This window comes from Mixophyes fleayi, chromosome 6 (genome assembly GCF_038048845.1).
Source record: "Mixophyes fleayi isolate aMixFle1 chromosome 6, aMixFle1.hap1, whole genome shotgun sequence".
Taxonomy (NCBI): Eukaryota; Metazoa; Chordata; class Amphibia; order Anura; family Limnodynastidae; genus Mixophyes; species Mixophyes fleayi.
In genome coordinates, this window is record NC_134407.1 from 185,969,266 (window position 1) to 185,990,509 (window position 21,244).

Sequence of the window (21,244 nt, forward strand, 5' to 3'; positions counted from 1 at the left end):
TGATGTATAGAACAGTTACCAGAATGATAGTGTATAATCCCCGACGAAGGTCTCACTTTCCCGCACCAGGAAAGAACCATCGGGGGCTCCGGTCTCAATGCAGTAATCAGTTAGGAGGCGCTCTGCAATGTGTCGCCCGTCACGACCCGCTCCGAGTTTTCCGTGGAACCATTTCTCAGCCGAGTGCAACTCCGAGCTGTTACTAGCCTGAAAAATGGAGTTAAAACACCATTGATGTAAACATAAATGAGGAAGCTACAAGTAGACAGACACACACTTCAATAATTTGCAATAATACAGACTAGGTTTTATACTGTCCTAGGCATTATAGAACCCAGACAGGTAACATTGTGATCATTTGGCAAATCACATGCACGCCACATCAGGAAAGACGACACTTCAAGTCAAAGGACACCTTCATTGAATAGTGATTGAGCCATAAGAACTGGACCAGAGGTGCATAGGCTACACATGTACACAGCCAGCCCCCTTCGTGTACCAATAATGACACATATAACAATAGATCACATTAAGGTACGCACCTCTTTTTGCTCCTCTTCATCGTCGTTTGTTTGTCCATCAGTGGTCTCCTCCGAATAGTAGATCTTGCTGCTGGTAAGTACGAAGTAGTGAGGATACCACTCCTAATAGGGGGTAAAAAAATAACGAGTAAGACATTTATATTCCAAACATATTTCTAATGTATTTAAATTCTCTCAATTCAATTACTAACTTTACTTCATTCGATTCCAAAACGACTCCACTTACACTTCTATCTCCAAACACTTTTACTTCTAGTCCTATATACACAAACTACATATTAGTAGACTACACTAGAGGGCACTTACTTCAACATTGTAAAAAAAAAAAAACCAAAACAAAAACACTACTGAAATTCTGGAGCCTTAGATTTCACATCTTACGCGGTTAATTGGATCCTGCAGGTACAAGATTCCATTTTTGATTGAATTGCTGATATCATTCTCTGAATACACAGTAGAAGTTGGTATCTCCTCATAGGTGCTGCCTTCCGCTAGCTTCTTGTGCTACAGAGTAAAGAGAACAAGTGGAGTCACGAGTGAACAAATGGCGTCAGCCACAAGGCACCCAAGTATTTTGGATGAAAGAGGGTGGGGAGAAGAACTCTCACCTTGATGAGAATTTTCCTTTTAAGCTGGTTTGGAGACGGGAGGCCATCAGCGCTGACATCCACTGGTTTGGTCAAAAGCATGTCCCCAAATACTTTCTTGAAGTACTGGGCCATGTTCCTCTGCTGAGCTATGCTGCAATGGTCTTCAATTGACAAGATGACTGGGTATCTAATTTAAAAAACAAACAAACAGAGAATAGTACAGCGTGATGCTCTATGTTCATCATCATCACCATTTATTTATATAGCGCCACTAATTCCGCAGCACTGTACAGAGAACTCATTCACATCAGTCCCTGCCCCATTGGAGCTTACAGTCTAAATTACCTAACACCAACACACAAACACAGACACACAGACAGAAAGAGACAGACTAAGGTCAATTTTTTTAGCAGCCAATTAACCTACCAGTGTGTTTTTGGAGTGTGGGAGTAAATCGGAGCACCCGGAGGAAACCCACCAAACACAGGGAAAACATACAAACTCCACACGGATAAGGCCATGGTCGGGAATTGAACTCATGAACCCAGCGCTGTGAGGCAGAAGTGCTAACCACTTAGCCACCGTGCTGCCCCAGTTTCAGCAGATATACTGCATTTTCTGGTCACCATCTCCCCGAAGAATGTTCATATCCCATACTGTATAACTGATTTTTAACGTGGTCTGACAGCTATTGATGTAGGCAGTATATTAATGTTATATCTGAAAGTGGGACAGGCCAGGATGTCCCAAGGACACAATACTAGTTTCCTATAACATGATGCACCTTAGGCCCATTTTATGCACTCCATATAATTCCCCAACTAACCTAGAACTGCACCCAGGTGTGTGGAGAGAAGATACACAATCTGCAAAGTGTAAACCTCACATCAAAAGGCCAAACGCTTATCTCTTACCACTTTCTGTGGTAAGAGGTTGGCCTTTTGCTTTCAATATTAATTTCTGTGGGTTATTTTGGTGTAAGAAGAGACCCAATCTTTCTGCAGCTCTAAATGGATGTAAAAATCGAGCCCATAACAGAGTACAAAACAAACTACTTTTCTTCTGCATGCTCCCTAATAGAATACGTAATGGTATGATGCTTTGGAGCTATAATAACTTAGAAGCTGGGGATACTGCATATTTTAGGCTGTAAGTCACTATGGGTATTGGAGGCATTGTAGAATGCTGTGTATTTTAGATACTGGTGACTTCTTTTGAAAAAAGGAGTTGATCATGACGTATATACTTTAATATAATATATGTTGGGGCTGGGGGGGGTGCTGTGAATAATGACTTGTTCATGTAGTGCAGGCCTGGCCAACCGGTGGCTCTCCAGGTATTGCAAAACTACAAGCCCCAGCATGCTTTGCCAGTAGATAGCCAGCCATTGCTGGCAAGGTATGCTGGGACTTGTAGTTTCACAACACCTGGAGAACTGCAGGTTGGCCAGGCTTGATGTAGTGGATACTGCTGAATCTTGTAATGGAAACTTCTTTGTGGTAAGCTCAAACAATACAGGCTGGCCAGATTTTGGCATCATAAATTAGGCCACATACCCAATAGCACTTTAGAGAGTTTCCTGTGGACTTCCTAATGTTTTTATTTGGAAGAAAGAAGGAAGAAGGAAGAAGATCAAAACAAAAACATGCAGCTTTCCAAAAACCAAAACCTAACCATACTGTTGTCACAGACACACCTCTTCGTATTATCTCTATTTTCATTGTAGTAGCTAATGATTCAATGTTGTATTGAGAAGGTTCTCAACTTATCAACTTAAATATAGCTGGTGGACATTCGGTGCTCCAGTCCACCAGCATTTCACCCTACTGAGTCACCATATTAAGGAAGTAACATAAATATGGTCAACCACTATCGCACCAAGTAAACATAGGTTTGGTCAATTTTATCAACCAGTCCTAAAAATCCTTTTTAGTCAAGGTAAATTGGGACTAAAGAAGATCAGTAACTCATATTAACGCACTTCAGTCAAAATATGTTTTATTCCCAGTACCCTACAATAAGACAACTAAAATCCCCAGCTAGAAAGAATATCACAGCCAGCATTAAATTCAGAACACAACAGCCCATAATGACTGCTGCCCGGACCCCACAACCTCCTACTTACTCGGATGTGACAAAGGCGTGTTCTTTGATGGTGAAGAGAACTTCGGAAAACTTTATTTTGGTGGTAAGGGTATGTCCATGATATATGACGGGCATGCCATCTGGTCCATCCCAGCAATCCACTGAAACAGAACAGTCATGTGATATTGTGACCAACGCTCTATGAGTCATACCGGAGATACGTCAGAAATGACTGAATACATAAATGGAAGATAATAACTTCCAAAAAGGTCATCCACGCAAATAACCGTTAACAATTACCTCAGAACCAAATAGCACCATGTATACTTTATTACCCCTACTGGGGTTGTGTACATTAGAAAGAGAGGAATATAATATACCATCAAACATAACTAAAGTCACACATTTTCTGATGTTACCACAAGGGGCGTCCCTTGAGTAAATTCAAGAACAGGAAGCTTTATTTACAAAAAAAAACAAAACAAAGTAAAAGGCTAATTATGCTCTGTAAATAAGGGTTTTTTTCTTATACTGCAAAATCCTATCCCTTACTCTCCATAATTGTATTTATTAAAACAAGTGGGAGTATAGAATGATTGGCTAGTGTTACCAATTCGTCAAAGTTTAAGAAAAAGAAAGAATATATTTTTTTTTATGTCTTGTAAAATCCAAAGTTTTTTCGCTTTTGTACTCAAACTAGGTAATTTTGGCAGCGGGCAAAAAAACAGGGTGTTGTGCTTGAGTCCTACTAAAAAAATAAAACATTTGTTAAGAAATAAGAACAAATGTTCTAAATTAGAAGTATATTGTGGGGCAGAGTCATAAGAATTGAAAGAAAGAGAAACTCAAACTGGTTTAAATTATTTTTTTTTTTATAGAAAATCCTTGTAAAATTTGGATAGCACTGTATAAAGAGAGTAGAGTAGAAGCCAGGATATAGGAGATGGCAAAATAACCCTGAATGTCCTTGTATTGTATCACTTTCTGGAAATGTCACAACTTGTAAGGTTTTATATCTATATTAATCTGTACATACTGGTATCTCTATAAGAAGGACATCCACAAGGTGGCGCTTCCAACTTACATTCTATACAACGGCACCCCATCCGCAAACAGCGGGCATACGCTTCAAGAGAGGATTCACTGGAGAACTGGTCCCCTGTTAGGTATCTGTGGGTAGAGGAACAGTCAACAATAAAATAAAAGAGCTTTTAGCAATTAAACTGTGTAAGAGGGTGAAAGCAGAAGAGAAGTACAGCGAGCAAGAGAACACTCAGAATAGGTCATGAAGACATATTGGGAACAGAGTGACTGATATAGAAGGTAACAGGATTCTGAGTGACGGAGACAAAACTATATCTTACGTGTTGTGGGAAGAGGAGATCCAGTAATGGGACAGGGGGTTGTCCATATTCTGGGGACACACAGTGTCCAGTGTTGATTCCCATACACTGTTCTCCTTGGAGAACAGGAATGTGACAAACTGCAGAGACAGAACAAGAGATAAGTTATATACAGAAACGGGGGAACAACACGGAAAATTAAGTCAAACTTAGAAAAGCACACAGCCATTTGCATTGGACATACCTCCTCCAGGGTGAAGTATGGCTCCTCTATCTCCCTCAGAGGGTCACGCAGGAAGTGGAACATAAACTCTTGTACCTGAAGCTGATTAGCTGCCCACGTCTCCTGCAATGAGAGGAAACCATGGTGAGAGGAGGAAATCACGGTGAGAGGAGGAAATCACGGTGAGAGGAGGAGAGCCGGAGAACCACGTGTACACCCGCAGGAAGACAGCAACCTGAAACACTGACACTGCTTTCAGGTACAACTCTCATGTCCCTCGGCCAACAACCACATGGTCAACGGTCACCAAGGATTCCTGGGAGCTGTAACTTTATTACCGTGTTAAAGTGCTTGGTCGCAGAACCGCGGACTAGGAGATAAAGTCAGGAATCATGCAACGTTCCAACATTTAAAGACCAAAGACTATAGAGCAGCGTTTGTTACCTCCAGTCCTCACACCCCCCCAACCGCTCATATTTTCAGCATTTCGTTAATCATGCACAGGTGACTTCATATAATTACTGACCCAACCAGGTAGACTACCTGTTCCACAGACAGAAATCCTAAATATATGAGCTGTTAAGGGTGCGTGAGGAATGGAGTTAAGAAACACTGCTTTAGAGAGTATTATAATACTAAAGCTAAATGGCAGGTATAGGCAATTCTGGTATCATGGCCAACATAATATATCATAATATATCAAAGACATGACTTTCTCCCTAACACTACACATACAACTCCAAACATGTGCACACACACACACACACACGAATCAATATAACTCCTCTCCACCCCCTCAGTCTGTCTCCATTCCCATACAGAGGCAATCATGGATATTTACCTTCTGATAATCCAGGAGAAAATTCTGGAAGTCCAGGAGTGACACCCGGTACAGTTCTGGACGCTCCCCACCTCTGATATAAAAAAACAGAGTTGAAAAAACAGTCTTCCCATTCAACCAGTCTCATATCCCCGTATATAAGAGAATATTTTACAAGCTAATTAAGTATGGTTAGGTATTGAGGTCTGCATTAATCATGCATGCAAATTGACTTTCATATTCTCCAACCCCAGCAATAGCTCAGCTATGCTCTCTTTCAGTGACATCACATTATTAGTCATTTGTATTCTGACCAGAGAGGAAAAGAGGCTTCAGATGACCAAAAACCAAGACGTGTGGATGAGGTTACAAGTTAATACTGATAAAATAAAAAGCAAAAATGATGTTTTAGATCATGACTATTATCTTTTCATTTGCAATGGACCGCAGAACAGTACAGTGAGGAAAACAGGACATACATAAAACAGGGACATACAAGATAAACAAAATAAATGCAGACATGAAAACAAAGGTAGAGAGAGATAGCTTACAACATAGTGAGAAAAGGGCAGAGCCGAGACAAAAGGAGCGAGTATGAGTGGAGATTAGAATTTGGCCCAGTTGGTGTACTAGTATGAGTAGCATAGGTCGGAGTAGAGGAGGCTCTGATAAAGAGGTGGGTCGATAGAGAACTTATGAAGATTTGAAAGCTGTGGCACAGCCTTATCAAGCGTGGTAAGGAACTGAATAGGTGGGTAATGTCACAAGAGTCTTGTAGGCCAAGTTAGGCTGAGTACACACTACAGGAAATTTCTCCCAATGCAATATCGTTAACGATTTTACCAACAACTGGAAGAAAAAGAAATGCCCCGATCAGCAGCCGATTCATGTGTACACACTAAACACATCTCACAAGATTTTCCTTCAGATCTGTGCTCTTCATCTGTCATAACCATCGGCTGAAAAGATGGTGTCTCTGCACACTACATAGAGATCTATGGACACTGCCGGTCGTGAGTCATACACACTGCACACTCCATAGAGATCTATGGACACTGCTGGTTCTGAGTGCATACACACTGTAGAATTGGAACAACATCGTTCCATCGTTGAACGAGATTTTTAGTCCAGTTTAAAAATCAAACGATACACACTAATGAGATATCTGTCCGAACGGTTGTTTACCATGTGGCTGGCCCGATAATCGGCTGAAAAACCTGTAGTGTGTACCCAGCCTAAGAGATAGTTGTCCCTAGTTGAGGTGGGAGATAATGAGAAAAAGCAGGGGAGTTTCTGCTGCATCTTGGGTCAGAAAAAGGGGAATACTCTAGCAAGGAGTAAAGCAGAAGGATGGCACAAAGACAGTAGGCTTTGGAGACCAGGACATTGTGTTGTTGTTGATATGAGGGAGATTGGAGGGTAGTTGAGCTATGTTATGAAATGGGTAGCGTTAGGATGTCCATGTGGAAATAGCAGAAAGACAGTTGGTCACACAAGACAGTAGAGAAGGGGAAGAGAGGTCGTCAGTGTAGAAGTTGCGCTGGAAGCCCAATGACCAAATTAGTTTACCAGAAGAAGAAATCGTGAGAAAAGCAGAGGTCAAAGATTTGTGGGACAGATGTGTCAAAAGTAGAGATAATTAAAAGGAGTGGTTGGATAGCTATGAAGTAAATCAGGAGCATTGTGTAATGAATGGCACCCTTCACTACGTGTGAAGGGTGAGCAGGAGATCAACTGTTTCGACAATAAATCCAAAAACAAATTTCACTTTGCAAACCCTTTTCTTTTTCTCTTTCATATTTTGATCTCGTTATGATCTGATTATAGGCTGACTACTGATGTATGCATAAAATTTATTTGCATTTTTTATTCCCGTAAGTTAGTTTGTTCTACAGCACATTTATCCTAGCATGGTTTGGTTTAGTATTAAATACATATAAAATCAGTTTAAACACACTCACCTTTCCAAGAACGGAAGCGGCATCTGAAAGCAGAAGGCACAAGAAGTGAGGTTGGTCGGCTCTGTTGTACACAATGCAGTCTGCAGTCATAATACCAGAACACTCCCTTTATTAGTTATGCTGGTTCACAGGATAATTCAACTATACCATGAGTCACATGGCATTCTGAACCCCTTGCAAAAAGTAGCAGAATCTAATGTAATTAATCAATCACTCTTTTGGTCCATATTCATTTGTAGTTTATCTTCTATTTATTTTTCAGTAGGTTTTATTTTATTTGTTTAATTCAGCAAATAAAAAAAACACGTGTATTATCAAATAAAAAAAAAAACCTAAAAAAAACAAACAAAAACCCCACAATCACAAGTAAATATCTGTACTGCAATCATTTACCAAATGGGGTAAAAATAAGAAAGGTGTATACTCAGCATTCTGGTCTGGCTGGATAGCCCGACTCAATATTTTGGGAAATGCCATTAATGGTTTAGAAAACAGGTAGCTTAAATAGAGGTGTTGGTTTTGATTAATCTACAATACATACCGTCTTCTGTGCATTGTACATGAGGGATCGGTACAGCTGAGCGAACTGAGCATAGTTAATCTCCTGGTTTCTCTGCTCCACTTCCTGAAAAGCGAGACACAAACGTATTAAAAGATGAGACACAGAGTGCGACACATTAGACCAATGGTAATTTGTTTAAATGCCTGATTCAGCATTCAAATGCATCTTCTAATGCAGATATCTAGAAGCACAGAAAAATGGCAGATTTTCAGAAACACTGACTGTATTCATATACAGACTCCTTTGAAAATGTCTCGGGTCTACGGGGGCTTATGGAAACCCATATGTCAATTTCTAATTTCAGTTTATAGGCAATCATGCCTCAAAAGGAAAAACACTTGTCTGCCTTCAACATCCCCTCAGATATCACTTACAATGTTATGTTGCACCAACAATAAACAACAAAATAATCAGTTATCTTCAGCTTTTTTCCAAAAGAAAGGATCACAATCCTTAAGAATATCCACCACTTCTGACTTGAAGAACCCCTTCCCCCCCTCCTGAGTTTGGTCTAGAAAGCTACTATATGATCTGAAACCAGAGTCCTAATAGGCAACTTCTGATTGGAAATTAGTACACTGGGTGCTGGTATAGATACTCCTGCACACAAAATAGAGAACATCTGCAAGTATCCTGAGCTGCAGAACAAGAGCTCATGAGCCTCAAAAAGATAAGATAGAGGACTTATAAAACCGTTTTTGTAGGAACAGCATCAAAAATATCTCAATGACCAACTATTATTTATTTTTTTAAATTATTTTTTATTCAAAGATTGCACTGGCAGATCTTATGGCATGGAATGTACACCAAAACAGACACATAGGAGTTTGCAGGAGAGAGGATTTATCACATGGGAAACAGGAGAAGAAATGTAACCATTAGGGGCAGCACAGTGGCATAGTGGTTAGCACTTCTGCCTCACAGCACAGGGGTCATGAGTTCAATTCCGGACCATGGCCTTATCTGTAAGGAGTTTGTATGTTCTCCCTGTGTTTTGCGTGGGTTTCCTCCGGGTGCTCCGTTTTCCTCCCACACTCCAAAAAAACCATACTGGTAGGTTAATTGGCTGCTAACAAATTGACGTGTGTGTGTGTGTGTGTTAGGGAATTTAGACTGTAAGCTCCAATGGGGCAGGGACTGATGTGAGTGAGTTCTCTGTACAGCTCTGCGGAATTAGTGGCGCTATATAAATAAATGATGATGATGGCGATTAGGCAGAACAGTCCCATAGCCTCCGACAGGACCAAGCCCAGTATGTAATAGGACAACAGCTGCTGTTTAAGAGATGGTTCCTGGCATATTAAATAATGATACTCTTATTAAGTACTTGGAACGCCTCTTCCAACAGGAGGTGCTTCATAAGCAGATCTCCAATTAGACCAAGAGCATTGAGCACTAAACACAAAACCTTTACGGAACCAGCCCCCAAGGAATGTAGTAGTGTGCGTTCACTTCAAGATAAAGGAATGTCTGCATCCAGTAACATTCCATCTGCACCCTAGTCAGGGAATGATCTTCAGATTTTCCAACAAACTGGATTCCAAACTAACTAGGTATCGCATGTTTGCTCCAAAGTATGAAGATTGCCCAAGAGAGGCTGCACACCCATTCTCTGAGACTTTCAGAGACTTCTATATTATATTGGCTGTTTTTTTAGCTTGTCAGGTTTGATTACTTTGTTTAACTCCCTTCTAAGACGAACATCCATGTATTACATAAGATCTCGACTACTCACGTTTATTTGTATACGCAATGTAGCAAGACATGACTTGCGGTCCTTTTGTGGTCCTGCGTCAGGCAAATCCTATGCCATCTATCAGGCTCATCGTAGATCTAATCTGTACCACCCTAAACCTACATTTAGCTGCTTTGAGCCATGCACACTATCTCCATGCAAAACATAAATAAGGTATTTGTGGCAATTTTGGGGGACAAAATCCAGACAGGATTTTCATAATAATTCTATTGCATAAAATAAAACAAACTAAAAAAAAAAATAAAATTCAGGTTCATGTTCCTTTAAGAGCAGAAGAGTGAAATTAGTGAGGGACTAGTATAAACGTACATGATGAAAGAGTCGGGGATAAAATGAGAAAGACCAGCACCAGTAAAGAACATAGTACAATGTCTGTGTGTCAGGGAACATGTCAATCGCTCACTCACCATCAATCGGTCACGTAAAAACCTCATGCCTGGAACGCGGTAGTTGACCTGCAATAGCATATTCTTCAAGTCCTTGATTGAGATCCTAAGAAGAGTGAACATCAAAACAATGATTATAGCACAATGATTTGGTCCCTGCAAGACCTTTCTTACGAAGCACTGAAAGCCTCATCTGCCCCCTCCATTTCTATTTGTGGGTTAATCTCGGGAAGGGAGCGACAGCAGACAGAGGGGCCAACATGACAATTACGTGTCTAGAAAAAGTGTAATACTAACAAAAAGAACAAAATTAGAGATCATGCAACTTAAGTTAGTTATTGTTGTCATGCAGCCGGCAGTTAGAGATGACTGTACTTCACATAAAGTATAGGAGACCATCTACTGCAACTTTATCTCAGTTCTACTGCTGGACCCAGTGAGCTCAAATGTCACTGCTGCCACCCCCTCTAGTGGTTTCTGTGGCCTCCTTGGAGGCAGCTGCAGCCACAGCCTCTGTGTACATGGGGAACAAGGATCCCGGCTCTGTCTCCAGCAGGGAGCAGGATGTCAAACAAATATACCGAGCACACTGAGGGGTCGGATAACCGTGAGTGGGGCCATGTAGCACAAAAGCGAAAGTCTTCTCCAGAAGCATAAGAGGTTTAGTTAAGTAAATGATGGACAGTCATGGTTGACAGAAACAGAATTTGACGACGGATAAGAACCGCTTGGCCCATCTAGTCTGCCCAATTTTTAACCGAGGGTGACCTCAAACCTTATTTGGTCCTTTAATCTTTATAAGGATATCCTTATGTCTATCCCAATCATGTTTAAATTGCTCTACTGTACAAGTCTCTACCACCTCTGATGGGAGGATATTCCACTTATCCACTACCCTTACTGTGAAGTAGTTTTTCCTCAAATTCCCTCTGAACCTACTTCCCCCCAGTGTCAGTACATGTCCTCGTGTTCTAGTACTTCTCTTCCTTTGTAGAATGTTTCCCTCATGTACCTTGTTCAAACCCTTGATATATTTGAAAGTTTCTATCATGTCCCACATTTCCCTTCTCTGCTTCAAACTATACATATTAAGATCTTTGAGTCTTTCCAGGTAAGTTTTGTGCTGTAGACCATACACCAGTTTAGTTGCTCTTCTTTGTACAGTCTCTAATGTATTTACATGCTTCTGGAGATATGGCCTCCAGAACTGAACACCGTATTCTAGATGAGGCCGTACCAATGACATTATTACTTCTTCTTTATGCTACGGATTCCTCTCCCTATGCAACCAAGCATCTGACTTGCCTGCCTCATTGCTTTGTTACTTTGATTACCTGCCTTTAAGTCACCTGAAATAGTGACTCCTAGATCCCTTTCCTCCTCAGTAGTTTCCATTATAGTCTCGCTCATACTATATTTAGCCTTTGGGTTTTTGAGACCCAGGTGCATGATTTTGCATTTTTGGCATTAAACTGTAGTTGCCACTCTCTTGACCACATACATTAAGGGCGACTACCCAATATTAGCTGCACTATCGCAGTATATACTGTGTGCCAAGATAATGCAGCCAAATCTTTATCCGATATCATTGATTGTATGTTGAGGATTATTGGCCTTACAACGGATCTATTGATAGATGTGTCCCAGATCCATCGGACAGACATTAATTAGGGCAATCCCACAAACTCACTTGTCTTCTCGATTTCTGTCCAATGAGTAGAACTGTTTCCGTAGCCACCTGTATGGGGAGAGAACAAAAAAGATTAATGTAATATCCACTCATCCAGTAGATCAGTCCAGGGGTGTCCGCTCTTGAACCAACTGGTGGTTGGGCAGGATGCTTGCGGCTTTCTGGTTCTCCAAGCAATTCAGCCTATCGGTCTACGGTACCATTTATATTTAGCCCTTGTATGCACATTAATGTATAACTACCCTACCTAGCCCTTCTGTGCAGGCTTTTTTAATGAGTTTGTCAACTTTGGAGCAGCACACCCTACCTTTAATAACTAAACTTTTAGTGCAGGAGGGGGTGGGGGGGGGGGGGGTCGTTGGACAGTGTTTAGTACAAATTATTTACACCCTTGTTTCAGTAGTGGTACTTCTTCATATAGTTTAAGGGAAATTACATATCCATGAAAAGTCATTTATTTTGCAATTCACTTGAGCACTACTATTAATAGTGGTCCTCTACAAGTGAGAATAAATTAACACTTGCACCAGTAATTGCATACAAATAGCCCAATACATTAGATAGGTGAATGAAATAATGAATCACATTTTCTACCATATATACGATACATATTTGATCTGTTTTTTCAGAGCAAAAGTAATAGTTTGTGCGCTCTTGTATCAGTGTTAATATTACATGGGTGCATACTTGGAAAGAACTAGACCTTGGGGCCCTCGTTTCTGTCAACACTCTGTGTATTCTTATGCTACAAAAGCGTTTACAATTAGAGGCTGTTTGAATAAAATTTACATATTGTTTGAGGACATTGTAAAACAGTCAAGTCCATAAATATTGGGACATCAACACAATTCTCATATTTTGGGCTCTATACACCACCACCAGAATGGATTTGAAATGAAACTTACAAAATGTGCTTTAACTGCAGACTTTCAGCTTTAATTTGAAGGTATTTACATCCAAATCAGGTGAACGGTGTAGGAATTACAAGCGTTTCTATATGTGCCTCCCACCTTTTAAGGGACCAAAAGTAATGGGACAATAGACTCAAAAGCTATTTCATGGACATGTGTGGGCTATTCCCTCGTTATTTCATCATCAATTGAGCAGGTAAAAGGTCTGGAGTTGATTCTAGGTGTGACATTTGCATTTGGAATCTGTTGCTGTCGACTCAATAAGAGATCCAAAGACCTGTCACTATCAGTGAAGCAAGCCATCATTAGGCTGAAAAATCAAAACAAACCCATCAGAGAGATAGCAAAAACATTAGGTATGGCCAAATCAACTGGTTGGAACATTCTTAAAAAGAAAGAAAGCACAGGAGAGCTCAGCAACACCAAAAGACCCAGAAGACCACGGAAAACAACTGTGGTGGATGACAGAAGAATTTTTCCCTGGTGAAGAAAAACCCCTTCACAACAGTTGGCCAAATCAAGAACACTCTCCAGGAGGTAGGTGTATATGTGTCAAAGTCAACAATCAAGAGAAGACTTCACAAGAGTGAATATAGAGGGTTCACCACAAGATGTAAACCATTTGTGAGCCACAAAAGCAGGAAGACCAGATTAGAGTTTGGCAAACATCATCTAAAAAAGCCATTGCAGTTCTGGAACAACATCCTATGGACAGATGAGACAAAGATCAACTTGTACCAGAGTGATGGGAAGAGAAGAGTATGGAGAAGGAAAGGAACTGCTCATGATAAAAAACATAGCACCTCATCAGTGAAGCATGGTGGGGGTAGTGTCATGTCGTAGGCATGTATGGCTGCCAATGGAACTGGTTCCCTTGTACTTATTGAAGATGTGACTGCTGACAAAAGCAGCAGGATGAATTCTGAAGTGTTTCGGCAATATTATCTGCTCATATTCAGTCAAATGCTTCAGAACTCATTGGACAGCGCTTCACAGTGCAGATGGACAATGACCCAAAGCATACTGCAAAAGCAACCAAAGAGTTTTTCAAGGCCAACAAGTGGAATGTTATGCAATGGCCAAGTCAATCACCTGACCTGAATCTGATTGAGCATGCATTTCACTTGACGAAGACAAAACTGAAGGGAAAATGCCCCAACAATCAGTAACTGAAGACATTTGCAGTAGAGGCCTGGCAGAGCATCACCAGGGATGAAACCCAGCGTCTGGTGATGTCTATGCCTTCCCATTACTTTTGTCCCAGTATTTATGGACTTGACTGTATGTTCTTATGTAAAGAAAAGGAAAAAGTAATGTTTGTCACCCACTTAAATGAATAAATAATAATCTCTCCTTTATTTTCTCATTTATTTTTCTCTGTAATAAAAGCTTTGAGCGTCAAAAAAATGACTATGCAAAAACTACATTAGTAAAGTAAATATCCTTGTGCAAAGCTTGAGTAAATATTTCTTGTCATATTCATAAATCAACATCTAAAAGGCTAATCAAAATTACTAAAAATTGCTTTAAACGTAGATTTTGCCAGGAAGAAAAGGGGGGAAAACATAAATTGAAGTAATTACTATGAGATAAGGGTTATTGTTTTGGTTTATTTAAGAAATATATATTTTTTGTCCCTATTGATGTGATGAATTAATAAATAAAACTATTGCTGTTTCTTGAGAGTTTGCAAACCTTTGACTGTTCTTGAAAAGATGGTTTTAAAACAATTTCTTCAAAAAGCTCTAATATGTAACAGCTGTTTTTAACGACATCTGAACTGTAATATTACTGATAATTTTAACACCAATATTTATTTGGATAACAACTTTTGACCATCATTTCCATGTACTCTAAAACAAATTCTGTTTTGCATTTGCTAAAATCAAAATGGAAGTTAGCACAGTCATCTGACCAAACTAGGAAGTTTAAAAAAAAACAAAAAAAAAAACCCCAAAAACAAAATTAAACTACACTGTATTGTACAATGCATATATATTACAAGATATTTATTACAGTGGTTTAAGAAAAAGTAGAGAGAGTAGTTATCTCAGAATATCATAATCCCATAACGATCATTTACTTCAAATCCATATGCTGACCACACATACCTCCATACCATAGGCAACAGCAGAGAATTCGCCCAATAACTACGACTGAAAATAACCCCTGATGAAAAGTTTGTGCAGTCCCTTTCCAACCACACTAACAGGCGCTAGTCATACCAGGGGGGCAAAAGGCCAGGTCTCATCCAATTTAGCAACTTACAGGTGCCATAATGGAAACGGATCCTGTCACTTGGATAGGACACTATGGGGTATATTTACTAAACTGTGGATTTGAAAAAGTGGAGATGTTGCCTATAGCAACCAATCAGATTGTAGCTGTAATTTTGTAGAATGCACTAAATAACTAGAATCTGATTGGTTGCTATAGACAACATCTCCACTTTTCAAACCCGCAATTTAGTAAATCTAGCCCTATGTGTCCAGTTATAAATTTCTCCCACCCTTTTTAATTGTTCTTGAATCTAACAGAAGTTACTACGTATATTTTTAGTGCCAAAAGGCTAAGACTTTTAGATGCTTTATATAAAAGCCTGATCAGTATATTTCACAATAAATAAATATTTTTTGTTCTTTTCCATTGGCTAATTACAAAATGTTGTGTCCTATTCTGGCCACACACCAGGCAATTCTGCCATTCTACACAGGGCTGAGCAATGGCAGTGACAAGAGTACCATACCAGACATTACTAATAAAAGGTTAAGCCCGCCTATGTCCCTCTCTCTTCAAGAAGAATGCCGGTGGTCCCCTGTGTTCTTAAATGATGCCATGGGACTTTTGCATTCTCATTGTAAAAATATGTAATAACAGTCACACTGGGAAATCCGACCGGCAAATATTGTCTCAGGTGGACCTTTGCCTTGGTTGCGCCAAGTACTGGCCCTACCCAGTGTATGTGTCTGGAAAAAGCTGAAAAGCTAGCAATGGGTTAAAAGGGGAACAATGAATTTGATGGTATTTTCAGTGTTTATGGCCCTTTTGTTCATTGGCGATAAAGACACACAATGGATTTAGAGCACAGACTTCAAGAAGCCATAACCAGCACGGGGTTTGGGATAAAGAGGGGAAGAAACCTGGTCCCCCAACCAACCCTGGAGATTAAGTTGCCAATCGGGTTAGCCAGGGAGGATAGATCCCCCCCCCCCCTCATGTAGCACACCAGAGTGGAAACTGGAGCAGATACAAAAATATAGAAGTCCAAGGACCAACAAAGGGTTCTGGAGACAGGATTTGTTGGGGATTGCAGCTACTGCTGGTCTATGCCTGCAAAAAAGCAGGATGACACCTTGCTTGACCACTGACCTGCCGGCAGTAAGAGAGCGATTGAACCATAATACACCAGGCTGTCGCTGTCCCAGCTACTCCAATGTTTGGCTTGAAGGGTATGCTATTTTTGGTGTTGTTTAACCATTCTATGTAATGTTACAATATTATAATAGGTTTCATTGTTCATAAAAGTGCTATAGCTCTTTCATAAAAGATTAAAATAAAAACATAATAGTCTTCATTCAGAAAAAACATATCCATGAAAGCAGTAATGGACTAGAAAATAAGGCTAAAGTACAGCCCGGTAGTGTGGATTTGGTGGGGTTGGGGGGGGGGGGGGGGGGGGGGGAGTCTCTGGTAGTGCTCAGGACCACACTCAGCCTGTCAGCAGGAGTACATAGGCAAAGGTTAGCCCCAGTATCGTGACACTGGGCAAGGGTACTCTGTGTGGATTACATTGGTTCCTGTTAGGATGGTCAACAGACGACCGACAGCATACAAAGGCCGACAGCAGTCGTCTACAAAACAAATATTTTCAGGACATACTGTGCCAATATCAGCAAACTAGCCTAACGTTGGCGTGTGTGAACTTAGCTTTACAACAAAGGGGATAGACAGAGCAAAAGATTGGCCCCTCTTTACCTTTCTATCTGCAATGGTGTGGGGGCTTGAAGTGTATCCTGGAGCAACCAGTTTAACCCTTTAATCCACATATTTACTTCCTCATCGGACGTGGCTGCAGGAGAGAAAAATACAGAAGTTATGTCATTACAGTTGTGCCATCAAAGCACTGGAAGACAGGCGTGAACAAAGATATCATCATTTAGTTATATAGCACCACCAATTCTGCAGCGTTGTACAGAGAATATTCGTCATTTACATCAATCCTTGCCCCATTGGTCTAAATTCCCTTCCAAAACACAGACAGTCACACACAGGTTAAGGTGCTGTGAGGCAGAAATGCTAACCACTGAGCCACCACGATGCCCAAGATATATGCACTGCCAAAGTCAGGTAGACAAATCTAGGAGGCAGCAGTATCCTATCAATAGTCAGGCTGTGGGTTTTTCCATAGAGAGAAATGAGAATGACGGCAAAAACAATTAGGTGCCTCTAGTTAATTTATAGACATTGGCTACCTAGCTGAAAGGGCATTCAAGGTTACCGAGTAGCTCTACACCCATCACACGAGGTAACTCACCTTGCAGGCTCAAGGTCTTAAGTCTAAATTCCATTCCGTAAAGGATGACAAAGCAGTGATCTGGTTCCAGGCGCACAGTGGCATCTTCTTGGTAGCGGTCGAAGTCCCGAGAATTCTTCCCTGGCCGAATCTCCTTGATCTCTCGGATGTCCACTGGGGAGAAAGAAGACCTGCGAGTGTGAGCTTATACACGGAGCACGTAGCAAACATCTACAGGACACTACCTCTCTGTGCACTACATTCATGATCTCCGATCCACAAACATGAACACTTTCTCCATCTTGTTATTTAATCCATCACCCACATTTACTGAAACATGTTACATGATTGAATGGAGCAGGATGTGGAAAGTAAAGAGGATGCAAACTAGAAGTTTAAAACGTGTTCTAAACGCAAAGAAAGCAGGAATTCTCTTTCTGATTATACAGAGGATGAAGTGGTAATGCCAAGTGTGAATCTCTCTGCAACCTAGAAAAAAAAAGACATTTGTAGGTATAGTTCATTAGTATTTTTGCAATAAAATACACCTAAGTTACAAGGGGGAAAAAAAAAGTGCCCTGTCTGAACAGGTTGAAATGGTATTGCTGTATAAATCATCACGTGTTCTAGAAATAGAAATAAATAATGAATTGCAAACAAAAACTGCATTCCAGTTATGGTTAAACACACACACACTAAACCTAATCTCTATTACACCTTTATATTTGTTGAATGTAATCTTCTCCCGTGCTGCTCCCCACTTATGGAATTCCCTATCACGCCCAATCAGGCTCTCTCACAGACTTCAAATCTTTTGATGCTTTCTGAAAATTCATCTCTTTATTAGAGGTGACCTTATACCTGATAATACTATTCACACTAATGTACCCTCACAACTGTCCCAATCTCCTCTCTGAACCACACTTGCTCCTCTTGTGTCAACTGTGCCCTCTTCCCCTTAGAATGTAAGCTCTCTAATGAGCAGGGTCCTTCATACCCTTTGTTTTCATGTCTGCGTTTATCTTGTCTACCATATATGTCCCTGTTTTACGTAAGTACTGTTTTCCCTACTGTACGGTGCTGCAGAGCACTGTGACGCCTTACAAATCTATGAATATAATAATAATGTACATTTTTAAAGGTGAATGTGTAATATTTTTGTTGCAGCACTTTAAACTTGCCCAGCAGAGAGCCATTGTTTGTCTAATAATTACCTTTTCTCCCCCAAAGCTCTTCTGTCAGTTTTTGACGCGTGAAAATCATCCCACAAAACAACAAATGGGAGGTGTGGTCTAGTGACAGGAGGTGGATCTGATGTCATTGAGGGAAAGCAGGACAAACATATTATATATAACAGGGAGCAGACAAAGGGTGTAACTGCCTTCAGAGGCTGATAGCATAAAACAAAGCATATGTTCTACGCACAATAGAGCCAAGAACATTTTTGAGGTTTGCTTGCATTTTAGGAAAGCTGTAACTAATGCTTTAATTGGGTTTCAATATCAATTCTCAATAAGTACATAGTGAAAATCACATACTTTAACAAAGGTTATTCTCATCAGTAATAAGGACACCTATATACTAAATTAAAAATGTGAATTTTATAAATTTGAAATGTAAGCTGGATTTGCAAATGTGTTCTGAATTCACCAAAAGTCACATTAGGTAAAGTTGTCCACACAGTACCACAACAGTGCACCAGCACCATCTATAGTAGATATACTCCGGCTCAGGTTTCTGAAAACCATACACCCCCCCTCCCTCAAACATCACCAATCCAAGTACCGAGCCAGCTCGGTAGTTTCCTGCTTCCTTGGATCTGAATCGAGGCAAAATTTAATTGTTGCGTCATTGGATCTCGCAGGTTATTTCATAAGTAGCTCCCTCCCTAGGAGATCCAGTTCCATTGCTCACTCAGAAACAGGGGTAGCAGTGTTCTTGTCACTCTCCAGTGACACAGATGCAGTGCTCGGTGCCATTGCTCATACAGACACAGGAGGGGTAGCAGTGTTGTCACTTGGGAAAAATTGACTGGAAATGACTGGAAATTAATGTTGAGGCTAAAAATAATGTAGGAACAAAAAAAAAAAAAAAAAAAGGAGCCAAATGATGTGATTTTAGCATTTTTTTTTAGCAATTGTTTTCGTTTTTTCTTTTTAAAATACAGATCCAAAACATGTGAGGGAGGATTTGCCAAAACAAAGTTAATACAGATCGAAAGCCAAAACATGGGGGTCAGTGAACACCCCTAATCTATACCAATCCATCTAGTCAGAGGGAGTGTTCCATTAAATCAATTTACTGTTGTGAGACTTGCATAGCTACTGATATACAGCACTATGAGCCCACACTGCCATAATAGAAAAACAATAAAACTGCAAAAATAAAAAAAAATAATAAAAAAAAAAATAGATGAAAATGGGCAGAGAAATGGCTATTAAAAAGGTGCGTCAGTTTGTTCATTTTTAATTTAACCTTTGGTTTAACACAAAATCAATTATTTCATTTGATCCAGGAAATTAAAAATTAAAATTAAAAGTGTAAAACCAGAAGCAGATGTTTGTGCAATTCTAAGATTCTGAATGAGTGGGAGACGTATTGGTGTGTTTGTGGTGTGACAGTGTACGTAGCTCCCTCCCCCCTCTTCCCTATCGCTCTCTGTATCTTGTCATCTGGTACCTGCTTCATTCCACTTCATTTATCTTCACCCATATCACAGTCTCTCACATACATTCACCACAATAACACTATAATAGTACAACTTTTTTTTTTTAGTCTGGTAGAAGTGAGAGAGAAGACCCAGAGAGCCCGGTGGGCTTACAACCACATCTTCCAATTCAGTCAAAGATTGCGGAAAGATTCTGCCCATAAAATGTGAAATTCCCCATCTTATTCATAAAAGTGTTTGATAAGAATCAGCTGAATAGTAAAAGCGTAACTATCTCCTACAGAGAGGCACAGTAAATATATCTGGGAAGTAGACGTAATTAAACACATGTTTTCATATAAATTAGCCAGTGTTCTGAGCAGCTATGAATATTCATGAGTATTAATGAGAGTGTGACCATCCCAAGTACTGGCAGGAGCATGCTCACTGCGCTCCTGAGAAACATTCGATGACATCATAAGGGCTCTGACTGATCACATGAGCTCCGTGTCCCAGGAACCTTTGCCCATACCAAAAGCTAGATCAGGCCTGTCCAACCTGCGGCCCTCCAGGTGTTGTGAAACTACAAGCTCCAGCATGCTTTGCCGGTAGACAACCAGTTGATAGCTCGAAAGGCATGCTGGGACTTGTAGTTTCACAACACCTGGAGGGCCACAGGTTGGACAGGCCTGAGCTAGATAATACCTTAAGGAATTTAGGACAAAAGTATGAGAGGCACAGTTCTAATGCAGAGTTTTCCCAATAATGGTACGCGTATTAATAACTTTACATTACAATTAGAATTGTATTCAGGCTATTCTATTCATGATAAAATGGATGACGGGTAGGCTTTAATGGTGAATCAAGGTAAAGAGTTTGGTTTTGAACAAATAAGTATTTTACAAGCATTTGAAACGAATATGACTGCTCCTTAGCCTGTCTTCAATAGATTCTATTCATTTCCTTCCACGTTATGTCAACATTTAAAAAATAAAAAATAAAAAAAAGTAAAAAATGAAAAACACACATACTTGTTCTTTATTCCTATAGTTACACTTTAAATTGGACGACTGGATCATTTATTCAGCTTTTAGTCTCATTTTCTACTGCAACTTTGTTTAACAGTCAAGATGACACTAGAACTCCCTCCTCACAGACACCAAAAGCCACATCCCATGCCGGTCAGACAATGGCTGCCAATATAGGACAAAACAG

General features: G+C 40.2%; 1 protein-coding gene across 3 annotated transcripts in view; it reads right to left on the minus strand.

Annotated features, from left to right (window-relative positions):
• The window catches only part of PLCG1 (phospholipase C gamma 1), a 62,908-nt gene that overhangs the window by 15,475 nt on the left and 26,189 nt on the right, over positions 1 to 21,244 (minus strand). For all 3 annotated transcript variants that reach the window (XM_075177576.1, XM_075177577.1, XM_075177574.1), the window contains 15 exons: positions 17,404 to 17,556; positions 16,845 to 16,938; positions 11,959 to 12,006; positions 10,290 to 10,374; positions 8,106 to 8,189; positions 7,565 to 7,587; positions 5,625 to 5,697; positions 4,805 to 4,906; positions 4,582 to 4,700; positions 4,302 to 4,387; positions 3,258 to 3,378; positions 1,151 to 1,319; positions 924 to 1,046; positions 543 to 644; positions 20 to 207 (listed from right to left, as the gene is read on the minus strand). In XM_075177576.1, coding sequence (XP_075033677.1) covers positions 20 to 207; positions 543 to 644; positions 924 to 1,046; positions 1,151 to 1,319; positions 3,258 to 3,378; positions 4,302 to 4,387; positions 4,582 to 4,700; positions 4,805 to 4,906; positions 5,625 to 5,697; positions 7,565 to 7,587; positions 8,106 to 8,189; positions 10,290 to 10,374; positions 11,959 to 12,006; positions 16,845 to 16,938; positions 17,404 to 17,556 — 1,570 coding nt within the window. The remainder of the gene's footprint in view (positions 1 to 19; positions 208 to 542; positions 645 to 923; positions 1,047 to 1,150; positions 1,320 to 3,257; positions 3,379 to 4,301; positions 4,388 to 4,581; positions 4,701 to 4,804; positions 4,907 to 5,624; positions 5,698 to 7,564; positions 7,588 to 8,105; positions 8,190 to 10,289; positions 10,375 to 11,958; positions 12,007 to 16,844; positions 16,939 to 17,403; positions 17,557 to 21,244) is intronic.